The sequence below is a fragment of the Andrographis paniculata genome, unplaced genomic scaffold, assembly GCF_009805555.1.
Source record: "Andrographis paniculata isolate CXL003 unplaced genomic scaffold, ASM980555v1 Contig46END, whole genome shotgun sequence".
Lineage (NCBI taxonomy): Eukaryota > Viridiplantae > Streptophyta > Magnoliopsida > Lamiales > Acanthaceae > Andrographis > Andrographis paniculata.
This window is the reverse complement of record NW_026137580.1, coordinates 2,468,629-2,492,941: the sequence shown is the minus strand read 5'-3', so window position 1 is coordinate 2,492,941 and position 24,313 is coordinate 2,468,629. Positions and strand designations below refer to the sequence as shown.

General features: G+C 34.3%; 1 protein-coding gene across 3 annotated transcripts; it reads left to right on the top strand.

The window, feature by feature from the left end:
• The first annotated feature begins 4,502 nt into the window (after window positions 1-4,502).
• Window positions 4,503-10,331, top strand: LOC127252669 (U-box domain-containing protein 10). 3 transcript variants are annotated; one of them, XR_007839116.1, is made up of 4 exons: window positions 4,503-4,990; window positions 8,285-9,161; window positions 9,816-9,933; window positions 10,054-10,331. XR_007839116.1 is itself a non-coding variant. In XM_051276948.1 (2 exons), exons 1-2 carry the CDS (start codon window positions 4,569-4,571, stop codon window positions 9,066-9,068), a joined length of 1,206 nt encoding a protein of 401 aa, XP_051132905.1. In that variant the 5' UTR covers window positions 4,503-4,568; the 3' UTR covers window positions 9,069-9,333. The 3 variants fall into 3 exon arrangements, 1 of the variants encoding a protein (XP_051132905.1); XR_007839117.1 differs by lacking the exons at window positions 9,816-9,933; window positions 10,054-10,331 and adding an exon at window positions 9,735-9,810; XM_051276948.1 differs by lacking the exons at window positions 9,816-9,933; window positions 10,054-10,331 and having other exon boundaries at window positions 8,285-9,333.
• Window positions 10,332-24,313: the final 13,982 nt, after the last annotated feature.

The following is a 24,313-nucleotide window of genomic DNA, read 5'->3' as shown; positions in this document are numbered from 1 at the left end:
CTAGAATGAATTGTAGGATTTTTACCGAGATGAATGATGCTTTGACTATCACAAAATAGAACGTACTTTTCTTGAACGAAACCAAGTTCATGCAAGAATTTCTTTACCCAAAGCAACTCCTTACTTTCTTCATTGATATTAATGAACTCTATCTCAGTAGTCGACAGTGCAACACACTTCTGTAATTTAGATAGTCATGCCACAGATCCCCCTGCAAACGTGACCAAATAGCTTGAAGTGGATTTTCTGGAATCAATATCTCCAGCCATGTTTGAATCTGTATATCCCACAAGAATAGGCCTATTTTCTCGAAAACAAAGTTTCAAACTACTTTTATCACAAAGATATCTAAATATCCATTTCACTGTATCTAATGTTCTTTGTTAGGATTATATAGAAATTTGTTGACTGTACCAATGGCATGTGCTAGATCTGGTCTTGTGCACACCATCGGATACATTAAACTTCCCAAAACAGATGCATAAGAAACTCGCGTCATATCAGATTTCTCATTTTCATTTAGAGGGATTTTGTTCAACACTTAGCATAATATGAGAAGGAAGAGGAGTACTCACACCATTAACATCTTCCATTCGAAATCTCTACAAAACCTTCTTGATGTAGTGTTTCTATGACAACCAAAGTTTTCTCTCTTTTTTGTCACTAGTGATTCTTATACAAAGAATCTGTTTTTTCAACCTGTCAATTTTGGAAACATCTTTTCCAATAAGCATGTCATCAACATACAACAATAGAATAATGAAGTCATCGTTAGAGAATTTTCTAAAAAAGACACAATAGTCAAAAACAGTCTCTTGTAGCCATGTTCACATATGAGACTCAAACTTCTTATACTAGTTTCTTGGAGCTTGTCTCAAACCATGCAGGCTCTTTCAAAGCCTACAGACAAAGTCTTCATTGCTTTTAACTAGAAAACCATCCGACTGCTTCATATATATCTTTTCTTCAAGATCCCCATCCAGAAAAGCAATTTTTACATTTATCTGCTCAACCTCCAAATCAAGAGTAGCAGCGAGACTCAACACTATCTTGATAGATGACATTTTCACTACCGGAGATAATATGTCACTAAAATCAATGTCTTTCCTCTGTCTAAAGCTTTTCACCACTAGTGTGGCTTTGTATCTAAGCGATGAAGAATGATTCTCATGTTTTTTTTTTTTTTTTTTTTTTCTGAAAATCCATCTGTTTTCCAAGGCCTTCTTTCCATCGGGCAGTTTCACCAAGTCAAAAGTGTGATTATCATGCAAAGATTTCATTTCATCGTGCATCACATCCAACCACTTTTGTTTTTCTTCACTTTCAATTGCCTCTAAATAGCACTCAGGTTCATCCGCATCAATTAAAGTAACATATTCATTAGATGGATACCTCCAGATGGTAGTTTCTGTCGTGAAGACTATCTAAGTGGAGCTTGCAATGACTCGGGGCGATCCAATTCAAGTTTTTCATATTTTGACATCGCATCTTCTTCTTCGGCATGATCAAGAACATTCAATTCATCCTCAGTGTGTTCATCATTTTGAACTCCATGTTTCGTACCATCTTGGCCGTGATTAGGCAATTGCACTGGATCAGAGTCAGTCAAAATAGTATCTTTCTTGGTGCATCCTTTTTCATGTTGTCAATATTTTCAATGTTTTGGTCTTCCATAAACTCCACATCACGACTTCTGACAAGATTTTTCTCAACAAGATCATAAAACTTGTAGTCAAATTTGTCTTGTCTATAACCGATAAAGATACACTGCCTAGTCTTCGCATCCAAGTTGGACCTTTCATTATTTGGAATATGCATAAATGCTTTGCAACCGAAGACTCGCAGATGATCATACTTGACAGAGTTACCAAACCAAATTTTATTTAGAACCTCAGTATTTAAAGCAACCTCTAGACTCAAATTAATAATATGCACAATTGTGTGCAATGCCTCACCCCTGAAATGATTTGGCAATTTCGCTTCAGTAAGCAAGCATCTAACTATTTCAATAAACGTTTTATTCATCCTTTCGGCTAAACCATTCAGCTGAGGAGTCTTTGGGGGTGTCTTTTCATGTCTGATACCCTGCTACTTACAATAAACATCGAATGGCTCACAATACTCGCCACCGTTGTTTGTACGTACACATTTCAACTTCCTGCCAGATTTCCGTTCAACCAAATTCTAAAATTCTTTAAACTTCTCAATTGTCTGGTCTTTAGTCTTCAAAGTAGAGACCCAAAGCTTTCCGGAACAATCATCAATTAAAGTTAGAAATCTCCACCAAAAGATTTTACCTTCAATGAGCCACAAATATCATAATGCACCAATTCCAACTACTTTGGCTTCCTTGATGGATAGTACTTCTTGAATGATACCCTGGTTTGTTTACTAGCTATACAATGAGAACACTTTTCGAACTTTGCATTCTTCAAACCTGGAAGCACTTTCATTTAACCAAACACTTTAGCCCCTTTTTCACTAATATGACTAAGTCTCTGATACCATAAATTGGAAGCATCCATATCCATGGCATGTACATATCTCTAGCAAGCAAAGCTTTTGTTCAATACATTTTAGATATTTTATCTGCTTTAGCCACAACCAGATTTCTTTTAACAAGCTTACAATTTCTATCATAGAAATGATTGTCATAACCAACATATCAAGCATAGGAACTAATATTAAATTGAAACGGAGATCAGGAGCATGTCAAACACCTTTTTGTAACAATTTCATGCCTATATTAGTCATCAAACATACATCGCCAATGTCTACTACCTTTGAAGCACTATCATTGCCCATCCATAATATTCTAAGTCACTAGAAGTGTAGGATGTGAAGAATTTCTTCATTGGTATAACATGTAAGATAACACCACTATCAACGATCTACGAGCTTACATCGGACACATGATTAATAACTTCAGTATCATAAAGAACAATGAAATTATTACGTGTCGTAGTGGTAACAGGATTATCACTTTCTGGATCTTTTTATTTTTGTTTTTCCTATTTGTTTTTCATTTCTCTTTTGCACAATAGACAGTTCTTCTGGATATGACCGGTCTTGTGGCAGTAATGAAACTCTATATTTTTGTACTTAGACTGAGACTTGCTCCTGCTTTTCTCTCTATTGCCCGACTCTTTCTTCTGAGTTCTCCCCCTACTTTCAGTAAAGAAACCTCTGAATGAGGCGAAGATCCTTGTGCCTTCCTTCTCATCTATTCATTAAGCATACCACTATTTGCCACTTCCAATGATACATGCCATAAGAAGCAGAACTAATAATAGAAACCCGAAATATTTCCCAAGAATTAGGTAGAGTAAATAGAAGAAGAAGCCCCAGAAGTTCATCATCAAACTTAATTCCCATTCCTCACATTTGATCAAGAAGCCCTTGAAATTTATTAAGATGGTACAAGATCGAAAACCTTCTTGATACCTCAAATTTAGAAACCGATTTAACAAATATAATTTGTTATTTCACTTGGAAGCATACAGAGATTTAATCTTCTCCCACAATATTATAGCATGTGTCTGATTAACAATGTGGTTATAGACATTGTCATTTTCCTCGGGCATTTTTTCAGGCTTCTGCGAAGCAAAGACAGGTAGATGCATACTTTTAACAAACAATAAGTATTTCATCTTCCCCTTCCACAAATGATAATTAGTTTCATTCAAACTAATCATTCTATTCGTATTAGCCTCAATCATTCAAGCAAGTAAATAACACCGCAATTCAACCGAGCTCTGATACTACTCTAATAGGACTAAACCAATCCAACATTGCAATAATCAACTAAGAGAAATAATAACGAATAAAATAGAAATTCTACAACACAAGAGACACATAAATTTTAACGTGGAGAACTCTTCAAATCGAAGGGAAAAACCATGGGTTGTCTAGACCAATGAAACGGCTTCACTATAATCAAATCCGGGTACAAAAGTGTTCCAAGCAGTAGCACAAAACAGTGCACCGACAATCTCAAACCAATCAATAAAGCAATAACACAAAACAACTAGAAACGACCAAATTCTTCCCCCAGAATAACTGCTACCGTCTTACTCGAATAACTCGAGGTATAAACCTCAAACCAACCCGTAAATACCAAGAACAGAGTGTTACGAACCTTGTGTTCGAATTTCACCCGATTCAACGGTTAACGAGACAAGAATCATCAATTTTCTGAAGGTGCAAAGTCTGTTGCGCGAGTGGCAGCTCGTCGGCGATCTTTGTATTCTTAATTGATTTAAAGCATAAAAATTGGGCCCAAAAAAAATAATACATATAGGAGTCAACCGGCCAAACGACGCATTAGACCCACGTAAGTAATTGTATTTGTTCTAAAAGGCTCTCAAAACTCCTCGAAAGAGGTGTTTTTTTTTTTTTTTTTGGTAAAAAATTACAGAGGACCGAAATAACATTGATGCCAACCTTAGGGACTGAAAAGAAAATATCTCCAGAGTGCCCATTACAAGACCTCGTACAACATATTATGCACAGCGTGCACAACCGCTTTTCTCCAAAGAGGATCCAAAATCGTCCCCGTATTCGCAGCTATGCTGGCAGTTCTTCGAGGGAGCAATTCCTCCGCGGCCATGGCTATGGAGCGCGATGTGGAGGCCGACGACGACGAGGAAACAATGCTGAAGATTCCGGAAGACGGAGAAGAGGACGAAGAAAGCGAGAGTAATGGCAAGGACGGCCCGCCGTTTCAGCATCCGTGGAGTCGGAAAATGGTGGTGGAGGAGGTAGCCATGAGGCTCAAGGCTGGAGATCTGGCCGCGCGAATTAATGCGGCGAGAGACGTGAGGACGCTGGTCAGGAAGTCTTCCAACAATTCCAAATCCGCCGTGCGCCGCCGCCTCGCCGCTGCCGGAGTTATTGAGCCGCTTGTTTCAATGCTCCATGGCTCGTTCCCCACCGCTGCTCGGGAGGTGGCGCTCCTCGCGCTGCTCAATCTCGCTGCCCGCAATCAGAAGTATCACCTTTCACTCTCTTTCTACTGATTTAAAGTATTTTGCCTATGAATTTTTATTTTGGTTGTTAGATGATTCTCCGTATACTCTTTTGTGTGAAATCAGGGTTTTGAGTTTTGTGCTACTGATTTTTGTAGATAGATGGCTTCCAGACTGCTATATTCTTACTTGTTAGTGTTATTCGACATTTTCACAAATGCTCACGAAGAAGCTTGAGTTTGTTGGTGTTTTGAATTTGATTATTTAAATAAAAAAATAGTTTATGACAGGATGTTTTAATTCGAAAAATGCAATTTTGCTCATCCAAATTGTATTTCTTGTTATTTTGGTATTTCATATAGACTTTGTGGTCAATATCTTGCTCAGACCCCTTTAATGGTCTTAGTTTTGTGCGTGACACTCCCCCACGCTTGTTTACCTTTATTTTTTTTTAATTTTTTTTTTCTTTTTTTACTCTTGCTGTTTTTTATTTTGATGTTTTTGAATTGAAATAGTTGTTCGATGTGTTGTTTTCAATGAAAATGAATGTTAAGTATGTTTCTGGAGGACAATTGAAAGATCTAGATGTAGTGAAATATTGTTTCTTGTGTTACATATAGCTACTCCATGGATAGTTTAGTTTTTACAACTATGTTTGGTCCCTTGAGTTGATCACTTAGTTACATTTGTCCCTTAATTAGAATTATTTGTTATGATCACCATTATATGGAAAATGTATTACGTGGTGATCCATTTTGTGCCTCTTCAACTCACTAAATTCATGTTTTAGAACATATTCCTTTCACATGGAAAGTACAAATACCAAGAATATATAACTTTGAGGAATGATTTGCTACTTTCTCTTTATAAGTTAGAATTTTCGTTTGATGGAGTAAAAGTTCTTGACCCATAATTTGTGCATTATGTAATGGTTGCTTGTCCTAAGGGCCTATGGAACTTCAACAATTTTGCTTCTTTTTCTTCACAAACTTAACTTTGGATAATGTTTTTTAAAATGCATTCTACTCTAAAAATCAGCCCGAGCTATATTTTTCTTTTTATTTTAAGTAGGATAGTTATTTATTAATAATAGAAGTATAGTCTGTTTATAGACATGGTATAAAAGGTTAAACATGAATAATAACAACTAATCTACTAAATATGCTTGAATAATAACTAGCTAATGTAAATAATATTAACCAATATATCTATTTAAAATATATTTAAATCTTTCCCCCAAACTTAAGATGGTAACTTGACTTTTGCAAGAGAGACTAAAGGCGGTTCGAGTCTGAATTTGGACAAACTTCATAGAACATTTTGAATGATTGATAAGTTGGTAGTATGGGAAGGTCTATAGAACTCCACAATAAGGCACATAACTGAGTATCAACTTTAGACCATTCAAATCGATTTTTGTTCTGATGGTGATCCTCTGTTGCAGCGGGTGGTGGTGATCTTCTGTCGCAGCGGCGCTAAACCTTGCGAAATTAGAGTTTTGCCAAATTAGGATTTCTGGTGGTGGAAAATTCTTTGTTGCGGCGGCTGTGCTAAATCATAGGAAATTAGAGTTTCGGCTAAATTAAGTTAGTAATGCCAATGTCAATCTTTTGTTGCAGCAATAGTGCTAAATTTCTTAGGGTATTTGGTCACATTACAATTTATGTTGCAGCAATGCCGTTAAACCCTAGGAAGTTGAATCCTCAGGACTCTTAGTTAGTTAATCGAAAATCAAACCAAAACTTGATCAAACCAGAAACTAACTTGACAGATATGTCAAAACTATTTTTAGTATGCTTTCCCTCAAAAATTTTGGTGATTGGACGCAGGATGCGCCTCTGTGCCAGAGTTAGTGGCAATAAAAATGTTGATTGCATTGACCGGTCATTGACCAAGTTGACCAATGCCTGACACCCACTGCTTATGACAACGGCCTTTGGCCAATGTTGTCTTACAGTCAAGAACATGGTGACGGTGGTGGTGTAGGTCTGATACGTCAAGAAATTGACAAACGGAGGTGATTAGAATTGGTTCGATACTTTTGGGTGTGGCTCTGATATTTTTCAAAATGGTAGAGGATCTCAAATTTGAGAGGCAGCATGGTTGAAAATCTCAGATTTTGGAGGAGTGCTAAAGAAAAGGTAGATAGTATGTTAGAATTTTGAAGAAACTTTGAGTTGGTTATTAATAATAAAATTATATTTTATTTACAGGCATGATACAAAAGGGATAAAAACAAATAATAATACCCTGATTTAGTAAACATCCTTGAATAGTAAGTTAATAACCATTTTATCTATGTACCAAAATATCTATAAAAATAACCGGTACTATTCAGGTTTCAACCAATGTTTCAAAATTATCAGCTAGATACTGCTATCTCTGATAGCAAAACCAAATGTTTTAGATATTTCTGTTTTAAATGCAAATACAAAGGTTAGGAAATGGAAGACATATTGCCCTTGGTGATGACTTTAGGGTTCTAGTTGAATTATGTTCACTGCATGATTACATTCTATTGATCCTATCATGTTCAGTTGTTTAATCACCTTATAACTTGTCTTCAACCTCATATTGGTCGAACCTAGCACTTAAAACTAGTAACATTTACCAATTTGATTTCTTATGTACAGTTCTTTCTTCCTTGGCTTGATATATATAATCAAGAATATTATGAACACACATATCGATATTTCACATGCCATTAGATTGAAGATATTACATTTATGATTTATCATGTACTGTTTCTTTTAATTACGTGCTTGTTTATTTTGCTTGATCTGTGGCAAATTAGTGTACTTTGTTTCACAGGGAAGATTGATGTCCGTTATATTGTTGATAGATATTCAGGACGACTTGTGATAATGTTAATCACACATAATTCAATTATACAGCATTAAGTTCTCTTTGTAAACTCAAATTATTTAACATGAATTTTGATGGATTAAAATCTCATGGAACTGAAATTGCTTCTATTTGGCCTCAAAACAATAAATTTCTGTACTTGTGGAACCAAAATTATATATATATATATGTATGTACTAATGAAACTACACTTGAAATGAAATTTCTTATAAGTAAATATGTAATTTTGCCAATGACCCATGCTGCTACATTCGATACTTCACCATTGAAGAGTTGTTTGATATTTTTCAAAATTTTCCGTCTATCTTTTAGATTCAAAATAATGTGTTGTTGCTATATTGAAAATAGAATCATGGTATATTATTTCTGTAATATCATGCTCTTTTGTTAGTTTAACTGGAAGCACGATCTTTTTATTTCTAATCTACACTATCAATTTTCTTTTGTTACAGAAACAAGATCAGAATTGTAACAGCCGGCGCTGTCCCATCTCTAGTTGAACTCCTCAAACATCAACCTGGAAATCTGTGTGAATTAGCAGCTGCTGCAATCCTGTCATTATCATCTGCTCCCTCAAATAAGCCAACAATTGCCGCATCTGGGGCTGTGCTGCTACTGATCCAAGTCCTCTGCTCGGCAAGCATTCAAGGACGCGTAGATGCTGTCACTGCTCTTTACTACCTTTCAACATCTGAAGAAGATGAACCAAAACCAGTTCTTGACACTAAAGCTGTACTCCCCCTCTTCGAACTCCTAAAAGAATGCAAGAAGTACTCCAAGTTGGCTGAAAAAACCACATACCTCCTTGAGATATTCTCCCATTCTGAAGAAGGAAGAGCCGCAATCACAAGAGTGGAGGGTGGGATTTTAGGCTTAGTTGAGACGGTAGAAGATGGATCATCTGTTAGCATGTCTCATGCAGTGGGAGCTCTACTGTCTTTATGCCAAAGCTCCCGTGATAAATACCAGGATCTTATTCTCAAAGAAGGTGCAATTCCAGGGCTTTTAAGGCTGACTTGTGAGGGCACTGCTACAGCCAGAGATCGGGCCCGGACTCTCCTGGATCTGCTCCGGGACCCACCTCCAGAGCGGAGATTGACACCCTACGAACTGGAGAGGATTGTCTATGACTTTGCTGCACAGGTTGATGGAACAGATAAGGCTGCCGAGACAGCAAAGAAGCTTTTACAAGACATGGTTAAAAAAAGCCTAAGCCTGAGCAATATGAATTTATAAACACGAAACAGAAGATCAACTCTTCCAACACTAAGTTGCTGATTACGCAAATGTTGAGTGAGTTTCCACTAGCATTGCGTTCCTTGGGTTGAGGTATTTTTCCACAACCTTAACTCACCCCTTGTACATTTTAATTTTCTTGATAACTGTTATGCACGTGTCTGTACTTGTATTTGTATGCCTCTGTTAGTTATCATTGTACAGAGTGGTATTTATCATGCTTTAGATTTTAGTTCATAACGAGAAAAAGAAGCTGTAAAATTTAGGGTCAATGCTCGTCCTTCTTTACAACCTTAGTTTGAATAGATACCCCCATGTAACCTAAGAGTAGACATTTCATTGTCAACGTGGAACATTGCTTTTGTTCATGGTAACAACTTCGCGCGAGTTGAGTAGCTTGAGTGAAGGACCCCCATACCATACACATACTAAGCTCGTTATGTTATATATATTCTATATTTTTAATTGAGTAACTTAAATATGTAACAATAATTTTTTTCTTTCATTTAAATTTACTTCCATTTCTTGGAATTAGTTCAACTAAGTTCCCTTTAGCTATAACTTGTAAATTGAAAGTTCAACTTGGGTTTTCATATTTATATTAAAAGATGGATTAGCTCAAACTTTTTTTAAGAACACTGCATCGAATATATATATATATAATAGTCGTAAGTTGGATCTGCTGCTTAACCGCAAGATTGACCCTGAACTCGCTAGTTCATTGTGGCATCGTGAACATTTCACCAGTGGTCTGCTGTGACGAGCTTTTCTGTTCAACTGTATACGCCCGTGCTGCCTTTACAAGTGTCCTTTCCCGATCATTTCTCATCAACTGTTCAGCATTTTCATCTTTTCTCTCGCTAAGGTATGGAATATGCGTTTATACTTTTTCTCAAGTGAACTGTCAGTTACACAAAGGAAAGTAATTCATTTCAGTAAATTGTAGTTTTGAATTATTAAGTCGTGTGATGAAAATTTTGAACAGACACCGGATGAGTTGACTGCACTGCCAATGTAGATTGGAGGCCTGTTGAGTCACTGGTTGACTTGTTTTCTTGTTTTGCTGATTTGCGAAGTATGTATGAATTACGGGACAGTGATTTGGATCCGCAATATGGTATGTCATATGCGTTGAAAAACTTTGAGCTTAACGTATTCCAATTTCCTTTAATTTTGTAAAGTTTATTTCTAGAATATGTATTAGGGTGTGTACAGATGTTCACTATTTCATGTAGTTTTGGGCTCAAATTCGAAAACATGGATGATGATCTAGTTATGGCATTCCATCTTTGTCTATTTTTTTGCTAATCAGATGTCACCTTTTCCTGACAAGATCTCCAAACGGACCCTCCAATTCTGCGAGTCCAATTGTAACACCCCGGCCGGCTCAAACCGGAGCGTCACCGCCACGCCACACCGGAAGGCTCGTTCGTCAACCAACGAGTTCTACGTTGTGGCGCTAAGGCTAAAATAATAAATACCAACAACTAATAGAAACTTAGAATTAAAGCGCACCGGCTCATTAATTAAGTAAATAAAGTTCAATTTAAAAGCATAAATTGGAAATAGTTCAAAATGCATTTGTCTTTAAACACAATCAATGAATTTCAAAACATTTTAGAAGGTAAGGTAGTTCTCATTTCCCCCGATGTATCATATGACGTGAATGCATCACTTACGCATAACGGAAGCGTGATCACCTACAAAAAGGATCGTAAGAAGAGGGTCAACACAACGGTTGAGTAAGCGCAATTAATTGAAGATAAATTATTATGGTATAATGCCACAAAATCGTTTGAAGAAGATAGTTTGAATAAGATGACACATATCACGTAAGGGAAACTCATACACACGAGTCTTTTAGCACCTCTCTTATACCTCATTTTCATTCTCAAATAATAGCGATGAGCACATCACGAAGAAAACTCCACTAGGCCTTAATCAGGGCCAGCTCGACCCGGTTTTCCAACCTTGTTACTTCGTATGACACGTCCCATAATTTCACATAACAAACATAGGGTCATAACCCTCAAAGGAAATTCCACAATGTGTACATAAGGGTTCGAAATCCAAAGTACACGTAAATCAATTAATTATTAGTTTGCGATGGGCGCCATACGGCCCACAACCCTTTAGTCTCCAATATAACATACCAATAGAGGATTGTACGCAATCAATTCCTCCATCACGGATGACGGTCTAAAGACCTTTCCATCGTGAATGACGGACACCTCGGAATCACCCTAAAAGGGAACCCGCCATCTCGATCCCTCGACCTAGCCCATTCGGGATCTAGTTCAAGGTTAGTTAGTTATCCTAAAATACTGGTATACCCTCACGTGTTTGCAAGGCACAGAGGTGGAAGGCTATGCCTTATCATTCAAACAATCGACGAGTTGATCGGACTCAACGGGTAATTTCAATTACCAATTTGATCAAATACTCAACATGCTCTTAGGCAAATTTCAAAAAGAGTGTTTTAAACTCAAAATATTCCAATTGTCAATATTTAACCATGCAAAAGTAGGATATTAGATCCAACAAGTTCGCCATAATCACACTTTATTTAGCCAAATAAATATTCGAAAAACATGCCAACCACAATAGACATGGTCTAATTCCAAAGATCATAATATTTAAATATAATCGTAAATCTTTTTCCAAAAATCATAACTAGGTTAGGGCAAAACTAGGGTTTCAAACCCATCCCGTAAATTTCATGATTTTTAATTTAGAATCCAATAATAATTTTTGCATAAACATTATAATCAACTAAGAAATTGGCAAAACCTAAGGAAAATCCATTTGACAATAATTTTGAAAAAGATACCAAGGTCTAGGGATTAGAACATATCAATCTATCTAAAATTAATCTCAAGAGAAGAGACCAAAAGGAAGAATTTTGGAGAAGAAGAATCGCAAGGAAGAAGAAGGGCTGGCGGCGGCGGCGGCGGCGGCGTGATGGCTGCTGCTGCTGATCTTTTTTTTTTTTTTTTCTTTTATTTAACATAATATACTTAATCCTTTATTAATTATTTTATTCTACTTTGGCCCAAACTCAATTTTTACTTCTAATTTAAACCCAACTTTTTAATTTATTACACTAAAAGACCAAAATAAATCATGCCCAAAATGAAATTTGTCCGACTCCGGCAAACTTCCGGCGATTATTTTACGGGGTATTACACCAATCCATGAGGAGATCTAAGTCGCAGTTTTCTTTGTTTTCAGCATGTTTAATGGCCATTGCTTTATTTGTGTGAAAGCTCTCCATGAGCCTTAGTACATCCCCTCCTAATGTTTACAAGTAAACATTCTACCCTTTTTATTGAACTTATATTTCTAGCACTAGAAATAAGTTCTCCCATTACTCTACTTACCGGTTACAGAAATTGTAGTTGAGTCCTCATTTGATTGATGATTTTTGGTGATGAAAATTCTGTAATGTCCATCAATAGCTCTTTTTGAACAGCATGGGTGTAATATTTAAACAAGCCCACAAGATCATTAGTATTCGGCTATTTGCTCACGAGCATGAAAAGGTAACCATACGTAATCTATTCTGGATCTACTTTTCAGCATGTTTAATGGCCATTGCTTGTATGGAAGGCAGTTTGTGGGTTTCATTTTGTATTATCATTATCTAAAATATCATCCTCTCTGCAATGCATGCTTTTTAGGTGACGGAGTTTCGCCTTTTCTTTTATTGAAGGTGATTACCAATTTCAGTTGCGGACAATATTTTGCTTGAATGTGTAGTAGGATTAATTAGGCATGAGAATGGCCATTTTTTGATTCACGGATGAAGAAACACTGAACATTAAGCTATTTGTGTGCTCAGATTTTTACTTTATATTTTGAAGAGGTTGCTGCCCTCATTTCTGCAATAACTCTGTATTGTTCTGTGGACTTGTTTTGCACTCTGATGTTTTCCCTTTTTCTAAAGTTATTGGAGAAGAATGCTTATAATTTTTCATTTTTATTTTTTTGACAGGGCCATATAGGCCATATATGTATATATATATATAATATGTATATATTTCATCTAATAATGCATGGATGGTAGAAATATTATGATGATTTCAAGAAGCCACTCCTCTTCTTATTTCAAATCCTTGTGTTGGAATACATGCTTGCTTGCTTGCTCCGTGGTATGATCTTCTTATAAGAGTGTGTTTAGGTTTTGATTTTGAGTTTTAGTTTTGAATACTAAAATTTTGAATTGAAATAGTTTTTTGATGTAATGTAAATATGTATTGACGTGAAAAGTTAATTTTAGTATAATATAATAAATAAAAAATAGGTATTTGATTTGATGTTTTTTTAGGAGAAAAAGAATTGAAATAGTAGAATCGAAAATCAAATCTCACCACCAAGGGCTGCTTTGTTGTGGCAATAGCAGAGAAGTATAAATATTATGTCCATCTCCAAATCTTGAATCAGCTGCTTGTAAACATCACTACAAAAAAATAATATATTTGTAACGGAATTCCGTCCCTAAAGTTCACGTAGCTAACGTAATTCCATTACTAATTCCGTCTCTAATGTCATTAGTAACGGAAAAAATAGATTTAGAGACAAAAAAAAAATTTTGTTACAAAAATGATTTTTTCTTGTAGTGCATGTGACACTGAGGGTTTGTTTTTATTGTGGATTCTGATAGGTTTTGCATTTTAAATTTTGTTACTTGTGCGTAATTTTTATGAGATTAGAATTCGCAACCGTTACTTTTCAAGTGTGTTTTAATAGTTTCAAATTAAATGGGCAAGACAAATTACATCATAGAATTTATATATGGCAAATAAGATAAAAAAAAAAAAAAAAAAAAATTGTTCTTGCAAGTAGAAGCTGTTTTGGGAATACCATTCATCCGTATGCTTGTATTTAACATTAAAAATATTTTTATATTTATATATTTTTATTTTATTATTTCTTTTTATATACAAACGTCCATCTATTATCTATTATAAGACAGTAACAGAAGGTTTTTTGCAATTTTTTTTTATTTTGTATTACGTTTTGATATAATAATCAATATTCAAATATCAACACACAAAAAACGAATAGGATCCTTGGAGCGGGACGAAAATTGTATTACTTTACATATGAAGTTATTAGAATAAAGATATACTATTTGTAATTTATTTTGTTGTGATTTAAAATTATTTTGAAATAAGATTTTTAAATTTGAGTCTTGTGTAATAGATATGTTATAGTTAGTGTTTTCACTGCATTATTTTTTTATTTTTATTTATTTCCCTTATTTACATCATATACATATAACTCTTAAATTATTCTTTTAATATCGTTATAGCATTATCACATTCACTATATTATCTTTACAATTTTATAAAATTTATAATAATAATAATTTATTTTTATTGTCTAATAGTATATAAATATTATGTATTATATAATATTATATTTAAATTTAAAATATTAATTTAGATAATTTTTATTATTATTTTGAAATATTAAAATTATTGGAATTTGTGAGATTAGTGACATTAGAAAACTTGAATAATTAAAATGAATTTAGATTAATAAATTGTCGGAACAATTTTCGTTTCTAACCATTTTATTGAAAAGCTGGTAAGGAAAAATTAATATGAAAAAATTATAATTGAAAAATATGTAGGTGAATGTGATAATTTGAAATAATTTTGAATTGTATTTGTATAAATAATCATTGATAAATTTAAATTTTTAAAATTTTAAATTTCAAATTTTGGATAATAACTAGAAATAACAATAAAGATAACAAAAAAAATGTGATTGATGTTCTAAATAGTATTTTAATATAACATTTTATATAAAAAAAATAGTGTATTTTAATTGAAATAATAAAGTGAATATTGTTAATTTCAATTTAAAATTATAAAAGAATAAACCATAAGTGATGAGTGGAAAATTCAGCATTTTTAGAAATAAGCATGTAAATTTATAATTAATAATAAAATATAATTGAAAATCAAGATAAAATAAAAATAAAATAAAAATAAAACAAAACAAAAATGACAAATTATAGAAGAATCAAAGTTCCATAACAGTTTGAAGTTTTAGTTAAAATCCGGAATCAATACTCAAGTCGTATGCATGATGGCTTGATGTTCTATCAAAATTGAAAATTCTAACTACCAATTATAATTGCAGAACGGTTCAGTAGCACAATGAGGAGCGTTTTAATTTAGGGATGGCAGCGGCCGGGGTCCTGCCCGAATCCGCCCCATAGAAAATATTAGACTCCGGGATCCCTCATGCCCTGCTTCACCCTTGCCCCAAGACCTGTCCTGCCTTGAATTTATTAGGTTCGAAGTCAACTCGACAATTTTTTTTTTTAAAAAATAATAATAAATATTATTTTAAAAATCTAATACTAAAAAACAAGCATTGAAAGCACAAAAAGATATTATTCCAAAAATAATCAAATATTGATCAATAAGATAAAAGTACATAAACACAATGCAAATACTGTATATAAAAATTCAAAATATAACCTAATTAAATATATATATATATACATATTATTATATTATATTATTCAAGTAAACAAATTGAAATGTTAAAAATAAATATTGAGTGCACATTAATGCCTTCAAAGTAGATGGATTAAGTCTACTACGATGATGATTAACCAATTTTTCACTCGTACTAAATGTGGAGTCAAAAGCAACTATTGAAACAGGAATAACCCACCCATCTCATACAATTTCTGCAAAGAAGGGTATTTCACTCCATTAGTTTTTTTACCAACTCAAAACATCAAAATTTGAAGTTCTTGACCGCACATTTTCCTCTAAATATAAGTCCAATTCAGATGTTGATGACACTCTAACAGAATAATTTGAACTAGAAGCAATATAATGATCACACAAAGTTAATGGATCACTCTCATATGTGTCACAAGTAGAATTATACGATGATATATTTCCCGAATCCAAACCTTCAGAATGTCCAATACTTGAACATGTATTCCTAGATTGGTAGTCATGCAAGAGATCATAGTAATATTTTCGAATGTCCTCAATTTTTTTCTGCCGATTATCACCATATATCAAGGGAAAATAGAAATTAACCAGCTTCATTTTGTATCGAGGATCCAACACAGCAGCAATACCCATTATACTATGACAACTATTCCAATATTTCTCATATTTCACCAACATTTTTTTAGCCATGTCTTTAATCATCATATTTGAACTCTTCCCACACTCATCTAATTTCAATTTGATACAACATATCTTTGGAAAGAAATAATTAGATATAGGACAAAGAGTGCTAGAAAATATTTCCGTGGGGTGATAAAAACGTTTCAACATTGCACAAATTTCTTTCACATTCTCCCAATATAATGTCCCTCTCGAAGTTCAACTCTTATATAAAATAGTTGTTTCTAGCATCAAATAAGTTGAGTTCCAACGAGTTTTACAATCAAGAACCAACTTTTTACCACAATCAATATGCAATTGGCGTGCAGCATCCTTAAGATTTTCAATTCTAGCAGGTGAAGCAATTCAATATACAACATTATCTCAAATTTTTTCAATAGCATCATTTATTATTTCTAAACCGTCTTTCACAATCAGATTTGAAATTTGAGCCGAGTATCGTATATGTAGTACTTTTCCATCCAAAATCAAATCTTTCCGTGAAATCTTTTCCAGAACATGACGGAATATGATGTCATTGGTAGAACAATTGTCAATGGTAATTGTTGACAACTTTCTATCAACATCCCTATCCATTAGTGATTCCACATGAATTTCATACAATACTTCAGTTGTATGAGTAGCCAGAACATAAATAAACCTATAAAAAAATTAACAACTAATTAGTATTATGCATATAATTACATATAAACTTTTAATTCTAAAATTAAAGTTACCTCAATATAAAACTTTGTAAAATCTATGAGTCATCAATAAAATGACCGGTGATTGTCATAAAACCTTTTTTTACTATTGTTTGATATCCACATATCAGTAGTGATTGCAATCCGGCACTTAAGCTTATCCAATAATGAATAACACTTAGCCTTTTCACTTTCATAAAATTTGAAAATATCATTTCTGAGAGTATTCCCTAAAATCATGTTGAAGGCAGGTTGAAGACTTGTAACAAATTCTCTAAATACAATATGAACAACCATTGAAATTGGATAGTCATGTAGAATAACCATCATAGCAAGTTCCTCTCTTGATTCATCTTAGATAAACATGTGACTTTGAAGATTGTTGGTTCCATCAATATGTTTAGTAGCCTTGATAAAAGCTTGTCGGATATCTATCTTTTTTGGTCTTTTCTTACAAGACTTTTCATAATGCTTATGCAAATGATTAGTCTCGTAATCACTTGGATCTTTCAAATGAACTTGACAATACTTGCACTCGGCATATGATATATTATCTACTTTAATCCTTTTGAAATGATTCTAATACTGAGGCATTCTTTTTCTTCTGCTACTATTTTCATCAATATCCAAAGTTTTAATAGCATCTACAGGATTATTTGCATCAAAATCTAAAATGCATATCGATGGTAAAGAATTATCTGTTTCGTAGTCCATTTGCAATTGCATAAAAATAATAATATAAAAATTATATCTTAATAATTAAAATTAAAAATTAATACTTTCACATAAAAAAATATATAGTATGGCACTAAACAGTATAACTTAACTTACGATGTACTTGCTATGATTTTGCCTTGTCTGCTTAATTTATTGTTTCTTTATTCAATGACATATGCTATTTTGTTAGTAAAATAATCAGTTTTCTACTAATTGTTGTAAAGATAAATTAGGGATTTAGAGTTGGGCGCAGACAATTAATTAAGTTTTATGTTTAAAATTATTTTAAATAAATAAATAATATATTTCTATTATATAAATATACATATATTAGTTATCATAATTAAAAAAAATATCCGGGTTCGGGTTGGGGCGGTTTTTTAGTAAAATCCGTAACCCACCCTGAACTCGGCCGGGTCTAAAATTTAAAATTCACAATCCGTCCTGAAACATATTATTTGGACCTGAACCCGCCTAATTAAGAACGGGTCCGGGGCGGGTCCGGGGCTAACCGGCTCCATTTGACATCCCTATTTTAAGTTTCTACAATATAAAATTTTCACACATTAATTGGCGTCAATGGATGAAATTCAACAAGCTTCCACACTGATGAGGAATTTTTAATGGATCATTATAAATAGAATAAATGGATAACATAGAGGTAGCACATCAAAGCGTCAACAATGGCATTATTCAATTAATTATCTTCTATTTTAATCATTTATTTAAATTATATGTAAAGTGTTACCGTGGGTTGAAATTTTTCCAATACGAATGATAACTAAGGCCTTCTTTCTAGAGAATTTAGAGTAATTAAGTCCTTAATTTGTACCAAATGCAGTGCCCAGATGTTGATAGTAAGAAATTAGAAAAGAAGTAAAAAGAGTGCGAAAATTATATAAATTGCATAAATAAAAAAGACATATAACTTTGTATTGAGATTGTGAATTTATCTTACCATGATTACAATATATCCTAATTATAGTTACTTAATGGTATTTACCAATAGACACATGGTTCTAACCTATCAGAATTATAAAAATAAGCAACCTGGAAATAAGAAATTTATAATAATTAATATTTGTTTTCTAATTAAATCTAAATTTATAATGTTATCAAAATACCAAAGATAATCTTAAAATCTTGTAATAAATCTTGATATTTGTTAACAAAAATCCAAAATATTTTAATCAAGATGAAATCCGATATCATATCAAAATCAGATTTTAGTTGTTGTTTATTCGCAGCCATAATCGATTTTCTGGAATTTCTTCTTCCTTCTTGGCTTGACATCACAATCTTCAAGTCGAGTCCGTGGTTTGATTCTTTTATGTGTTTTGTCCACGTATAGATATACTTGTCCGCATATCTGATGATTTCTCAAAAATTCATTGAATCTAAGTGCAAATATCACTCTTGACTTTTCCACAGCTATCCACTTAACTTTCTTGAAAAACATATTTTCCCCTTGTCCATGGAATTTACCTTTTCCGTGGTTTCATATTGTCCATGGTAATATATTTAAAAATATCTTCTTGCCCATGGATTTCACTTTTTTCATGGATTTCAACTATTTTTATGAAATACTATTTTTCTATGGTAACATAGACCTTCCTTTGGCCTTATATTTATTTTATTGCAGAACTATTATTCTTATTGGAGCTGGTCACCATTGGAATGTCTATACGCCTAAACTATTTGGTGTGTTTGGACGATTAATAACATAGGCCTCCTCTCAGTTGTATGGCTGAATATTTTGAAGACGTATGATAAATAAAATTTTAAAAACTCAGAACTCAGAATCCGTAAAAACCTATTGCGGGGTATGATTTGACGATAGAAGAAGAGTTATCGTCAGATCATTATTTCGTTGTAGCTTTGATTTGATATGTAGCAATACAGATCTCGGCTACAGATACAATACAAGCGTATTCTTTAGTCGTTGATGCATGTTTTGGTTGCTATCGATACATCAACTTCTAGTTTTTTTTGAGTCGGCCTCATTTTGGACCTTGCATCGAAATCTTTAGAATGTAAATCGACACAAATTCCAAGGCTTAATTTCCATAGAGGCTATGATGAAAATTTGTTTTATGCCTTTTAGGTATAAATGTATCAATTCATATAGTTTGTAGTTGTGTCCGAAAAATTTCAGATCTACTCCCCCTACTTTAATCTTATCTCTGTCTCAAAATATTAATTATTGACAAATATTGGATGGAACGTAATGAGAAGAATGGACCCAATTCCTAACTTGATGGACGATGTTTCTAGTATTTCCCAATTTAGACAGTACACCTACATCTTTGTGTCTTCGGATGTAGTATGGCTGATTTACTTGACTGAGTGTATGATTATCACGTGGAGCTATACTTTTGATTACGGTATTGTCAACCAACACACTAACTTATGCTTCTATCTCAATTTTTACATTGTTTTTCTCAAGCTAGTATGGAGACCGTACTCAAAGCGTTACGTTGTCCTGAAGGGGTACCTCCCCTAGTGAAGTCGGTTGTGCCGTTACAGTGGTGATCTAAACCTTAGGGAATTGTTCATTATCCACTTTCATACCGGCAAGTTTGAGACGCCCGTTTTTTATGGATTTATGTATGAACATCCTAAAGTGAAGGCAATTTATGGTGGAATGTCGAAATGAAATGTGCCATTTGCAATATATTCGGTCTTTGATTTTCTGAGGTAAAGCCAATTTCGGACCCTTAGGGATGCGGATTTGACATCCCTTTAGTAGCTCATAAAAAATTGCATCAGTCTGGGTAGTATCAAACAAGCAATCCTTGTTCAGTATTTTGGGTACGTCTTTATCCTTTGGAGGCTTCAGATTTGGAGAAAATGTAAGGCTTGCCCGGTACCAGTTTTGCTGCAGCCTCTTCAATAACACACCCGAAAGTTCCTACATTTTTATTGTATCCTCCACATTAATTACAACAATTTGATGCCTGTCTCGTTCGTTTCTACTCTATTTCTCATAAAAAAATACATTCTAGGCAAGCAGCTCTAGCTATTAAATTGTGCCAAGTCTTGCATTTTATGGGCTGTAAGCAGATCACAGAGACGCGACAACATGTTCTTGACTGCTATATTGGAGAGTTCGGGTATGATACAAAAGGTCGGGAACACATCCACCATCTTTGGATCTGTAGTGGGTGACATTGCGTGAATTTTTCCACAATATAGTAAATTTCATTGCCGGGTATGTCCATCTTAGATTATTGTACTATGTCACATGAGAAATGAAATATTTATTTCCAAATGTCTCAGGTGGTTCTTTGTCCTAGCCTGTGATGAATGCGATCACACTTGTTCCAAATATGACATGGTGCTATGCTCGAGTTGGATAGGTTGCACTAATTTCATTATCAAACCTAGTAAGGACGGATTGAAATGTGATTGAATGGATAACCACAAGCTACTACCTTCGGCCTCATCACTGTTTGAGGGTTGCAAACATACAAATAAAATGTATCGCACAATAGAAAATTTAAACTTCTGGAGTCATTGATAAACTACTCACAAATTGAAAACAATTTGGGAAAATTAGGGCAAAATATTTTGGATTCATTTTTTGAGGAATTTTAGGGCAAAACTACGGCAAAATTACTACTCAACTACATATATTACGGCATAAAAGATTGAAAATAAAAAATTGAAGAAAAATAGAAATGAAAATTGAGTACAAAAGTTAGGGCATCGACCTGGTTATACGGGTCCATATCCAACCAATGTATGACTAAGAGGGTGCACGGAGGTGTCGGTGAAGGCGGGTCGCGTAGAGGCAACAACGGGCGACGGTGAGTGGTGTGCAGGTGTCACGGAGACAGTGCACAGGGTGAAGACATCGATGGGGTGACGGCGATTGGTGTGTGATGAATTTGAAACAAAAAAAAGGAAGCTTTGAGATACGATGTGGAATAATATTCTAAGTTTGGTTATATATATTTAGACGGGTAGAAGATTTTAAATTATTATTATTTTCTAAAATGATTTTAAATACCTACAATCCTATAAAGTGTACCTTTAAAGAACATATATAATATTTTACCATATATAATTGTCTAAAATTAATTTTTAAACTAGCAGTCTTTTATATTTGATGAACAGAAATATTGTACCTAAAGGTAGATAAGTATATACCTAAATTAAAATTGTCTCGTACCCAATGCTTGGAAAAAGTTATACCTAAGCATTTAACACATATTCCGAAATATATAAAGTACTATGTGCTTGGACAAGTGTTTATGTAAATATATATATATATTTTATTGTTAAATATGATGTATGTCAAATATATAAATGTATATGTAAATATGAAAGTTCTAATTGTATATGTAATTGTATTATGTAAGTTTTATTTATAAATATTAGCAAATACCTTGAAAAAATTATATGCGAAAAATTGTACGTACAATAGAAGATAGTTATGTTCTATTATATTCCGTTTATTCACTATGAATTTAAGGCATCCAACACAAAGTTGGAAAATTGACCTATGTAGTGGGTACCAGTAGATCTGGATACGATCTAGCAACGAGTGAAAGACAACTTTTAAAATTTGGTATTGACTTTATGAGTGGATAGTGACGCCCTTCGGGTTGTCTAATGCCCAGAACACATTTATGACATTGATGAACTAAAATTTATACCCTGTTATTACATATTTTTAGAGGTTTACTTTAATGATATCTTAATATTAAAAAAAAAAGACGTGGGGGAGCACTTGCAACATCTTGCCAAATTTTTTGAGTTGTTACCAGAGCAGAAGATTTTTGCTAATGCTAAAGAGTGTTGTTTCCTAACCAAAAAAGTGATTTTTATGGGTTATGTGGTGTCTAAGGAAGGGTAGACAAAGCGTACTCGGTTTGGTTGTTCATGACGCCTTGCGAAGGTTGGTAAGCAAAGCATCATAGGTATTCTTCCGGATTGGAGATTACCACGTCTGCTCCGGCTGATCCCCAGGTAGTGGACCCATAATTAGCCAAGGTTTCAGCCCTACATAATCCAAGGAGGGGGCCTGAACCATCCCGGGATGTTTGGCCAAAAAATTTGCAATAGCCTGCCCTTTTACAGCCTTAAGGGGCTGGTATGTCAATGTGAACGATGCTAACTTCAACACCCATTTAACTAAATGGCCTTGGAGGACCGGCCTATTTAATAAATAGCGTAAAAGGTTGACGTTTCATATTACTCTAGTCTTAACCGGCATAAAGTAATACTCTAATTTTGTGGATGTATTATATAATAATAACAGTTTTTTTTTATATATACACGAATAATGATTTTCAGCGTTATATAAAGTCTTTTTAAGATAATAATATCTCATTTTTAACCTTCATCATTATCTTGAGCGATGAGGCAGCCTATTGTATCATCGGTCGCGGCTATGTACAGTTTCAACTCTTTTCCACTGATTGACGGCATTAACACTGGAATTGATGATAACGCCTGCTTAATCTGGTCTAGAGCTTCTTGCTGGGCTATTCCCCACTCGAGCACATTTTTATTTCCACGTATTAGCGCCAAGAAGGCCTTCATTTTCCTGGAAACATTAGAGATAATCTCCTCAGAAAGTTGACATTCCCCATCAAACTTTGCAGCTCTTTAATGTTGCTTAGGGGCCTAAGGTCTCGAAAAATCTTAGCGTTATTCTTGTCAACTACGATGCCTCTTTTATGAACCATAAAACCCAAGAAATTTCTTGTTTATACTCCGTAAGTGCACTTTGTTGAGTTCATCTTGAGGTCGTGTTGCCTCATCCACGTAAGGGCCTTCCAGAGGTTCAACAGGTGGTGATTGAATTCTCAGAACTTCACCACCAGATCGTCTATGTATATCTCCATGCAAGTACCGATCAGGTCGTGAAATATTGCATTCATCGCTCTCCAGTAGGAAGCTACGACATTCTTAAGATTGTAATGTATAACTATCCATTCGAAGATACCGATTGCTCCGGGACAGCGGAAAGTTGTTTTATGGGCATCTTCCTCGGCCAAATATATTTTTTTATATCTAGAGTAGTCATCCATAAAATAAAGGATATTGTATCCAGCCGTAGAATCCACAAGCCTGTCGGCAATGGGCATCACATATTCGTCCTTCAGCGTTGCCAAATTGAGGTTCTAGAAGTCCATGCAGATCCGGATTTTTCCATTCTTCTTCACCACTAGTATAATATTAGAAATCCACTCCAGGTATCTGCATGTTTAGATCAAATTAGCTTTAAGGAGTTTTTCGATCTCATCGTTCACCTTCGGCAACAATTCCAGATTGAAGTGCCTAAGGGGCTATTTATGAGGCTGAAAGGATGCTTTGGTGGGTAGTTGATGCTCCACCAAGCTCCTTGACAACCCCGACATCTCGTGATTCTCTCACGCAAAGCAATCTTTAAATTCTCGGATTAAGGAAATTATTTGCTCCTTTTTTTTTTGCGCCCAGTAGGGTGCTGATCTGCATCGTCTGAGGGGCTGCTTCATCTCCCAGGTTGACCTCGTCCAGTGGATCATGTGCTTCAAAAGGTGGAGCAACTCTTCAAATTAGAAAGTAAACCTCATCTTCGCATTGATCCCAAATAGGCGGTTAGGAGGATGTCCCTAACTGCCTGTCAGAAGGGTGACTGGCATGATTTTCAGCCCATATAAAGGGGAAGCCGGACCTGTCTGCT

Coding starts and splice junctions, on each gene's coding strand:
- LOC127252669 (XM_051276948.1), top strand. CDS start 4,569: ATGCTGGCAGTTCTTCGAGGGAGCAATTCCTCCGCGGCCATGGCTATG. Junction 4,991..8,284: donor CTCGCTGCCCGCAATCAGAA/GTATCACCTTTC, acceptor CTTTTGTTACAG/AAACAAGATCAGAATTGTAA.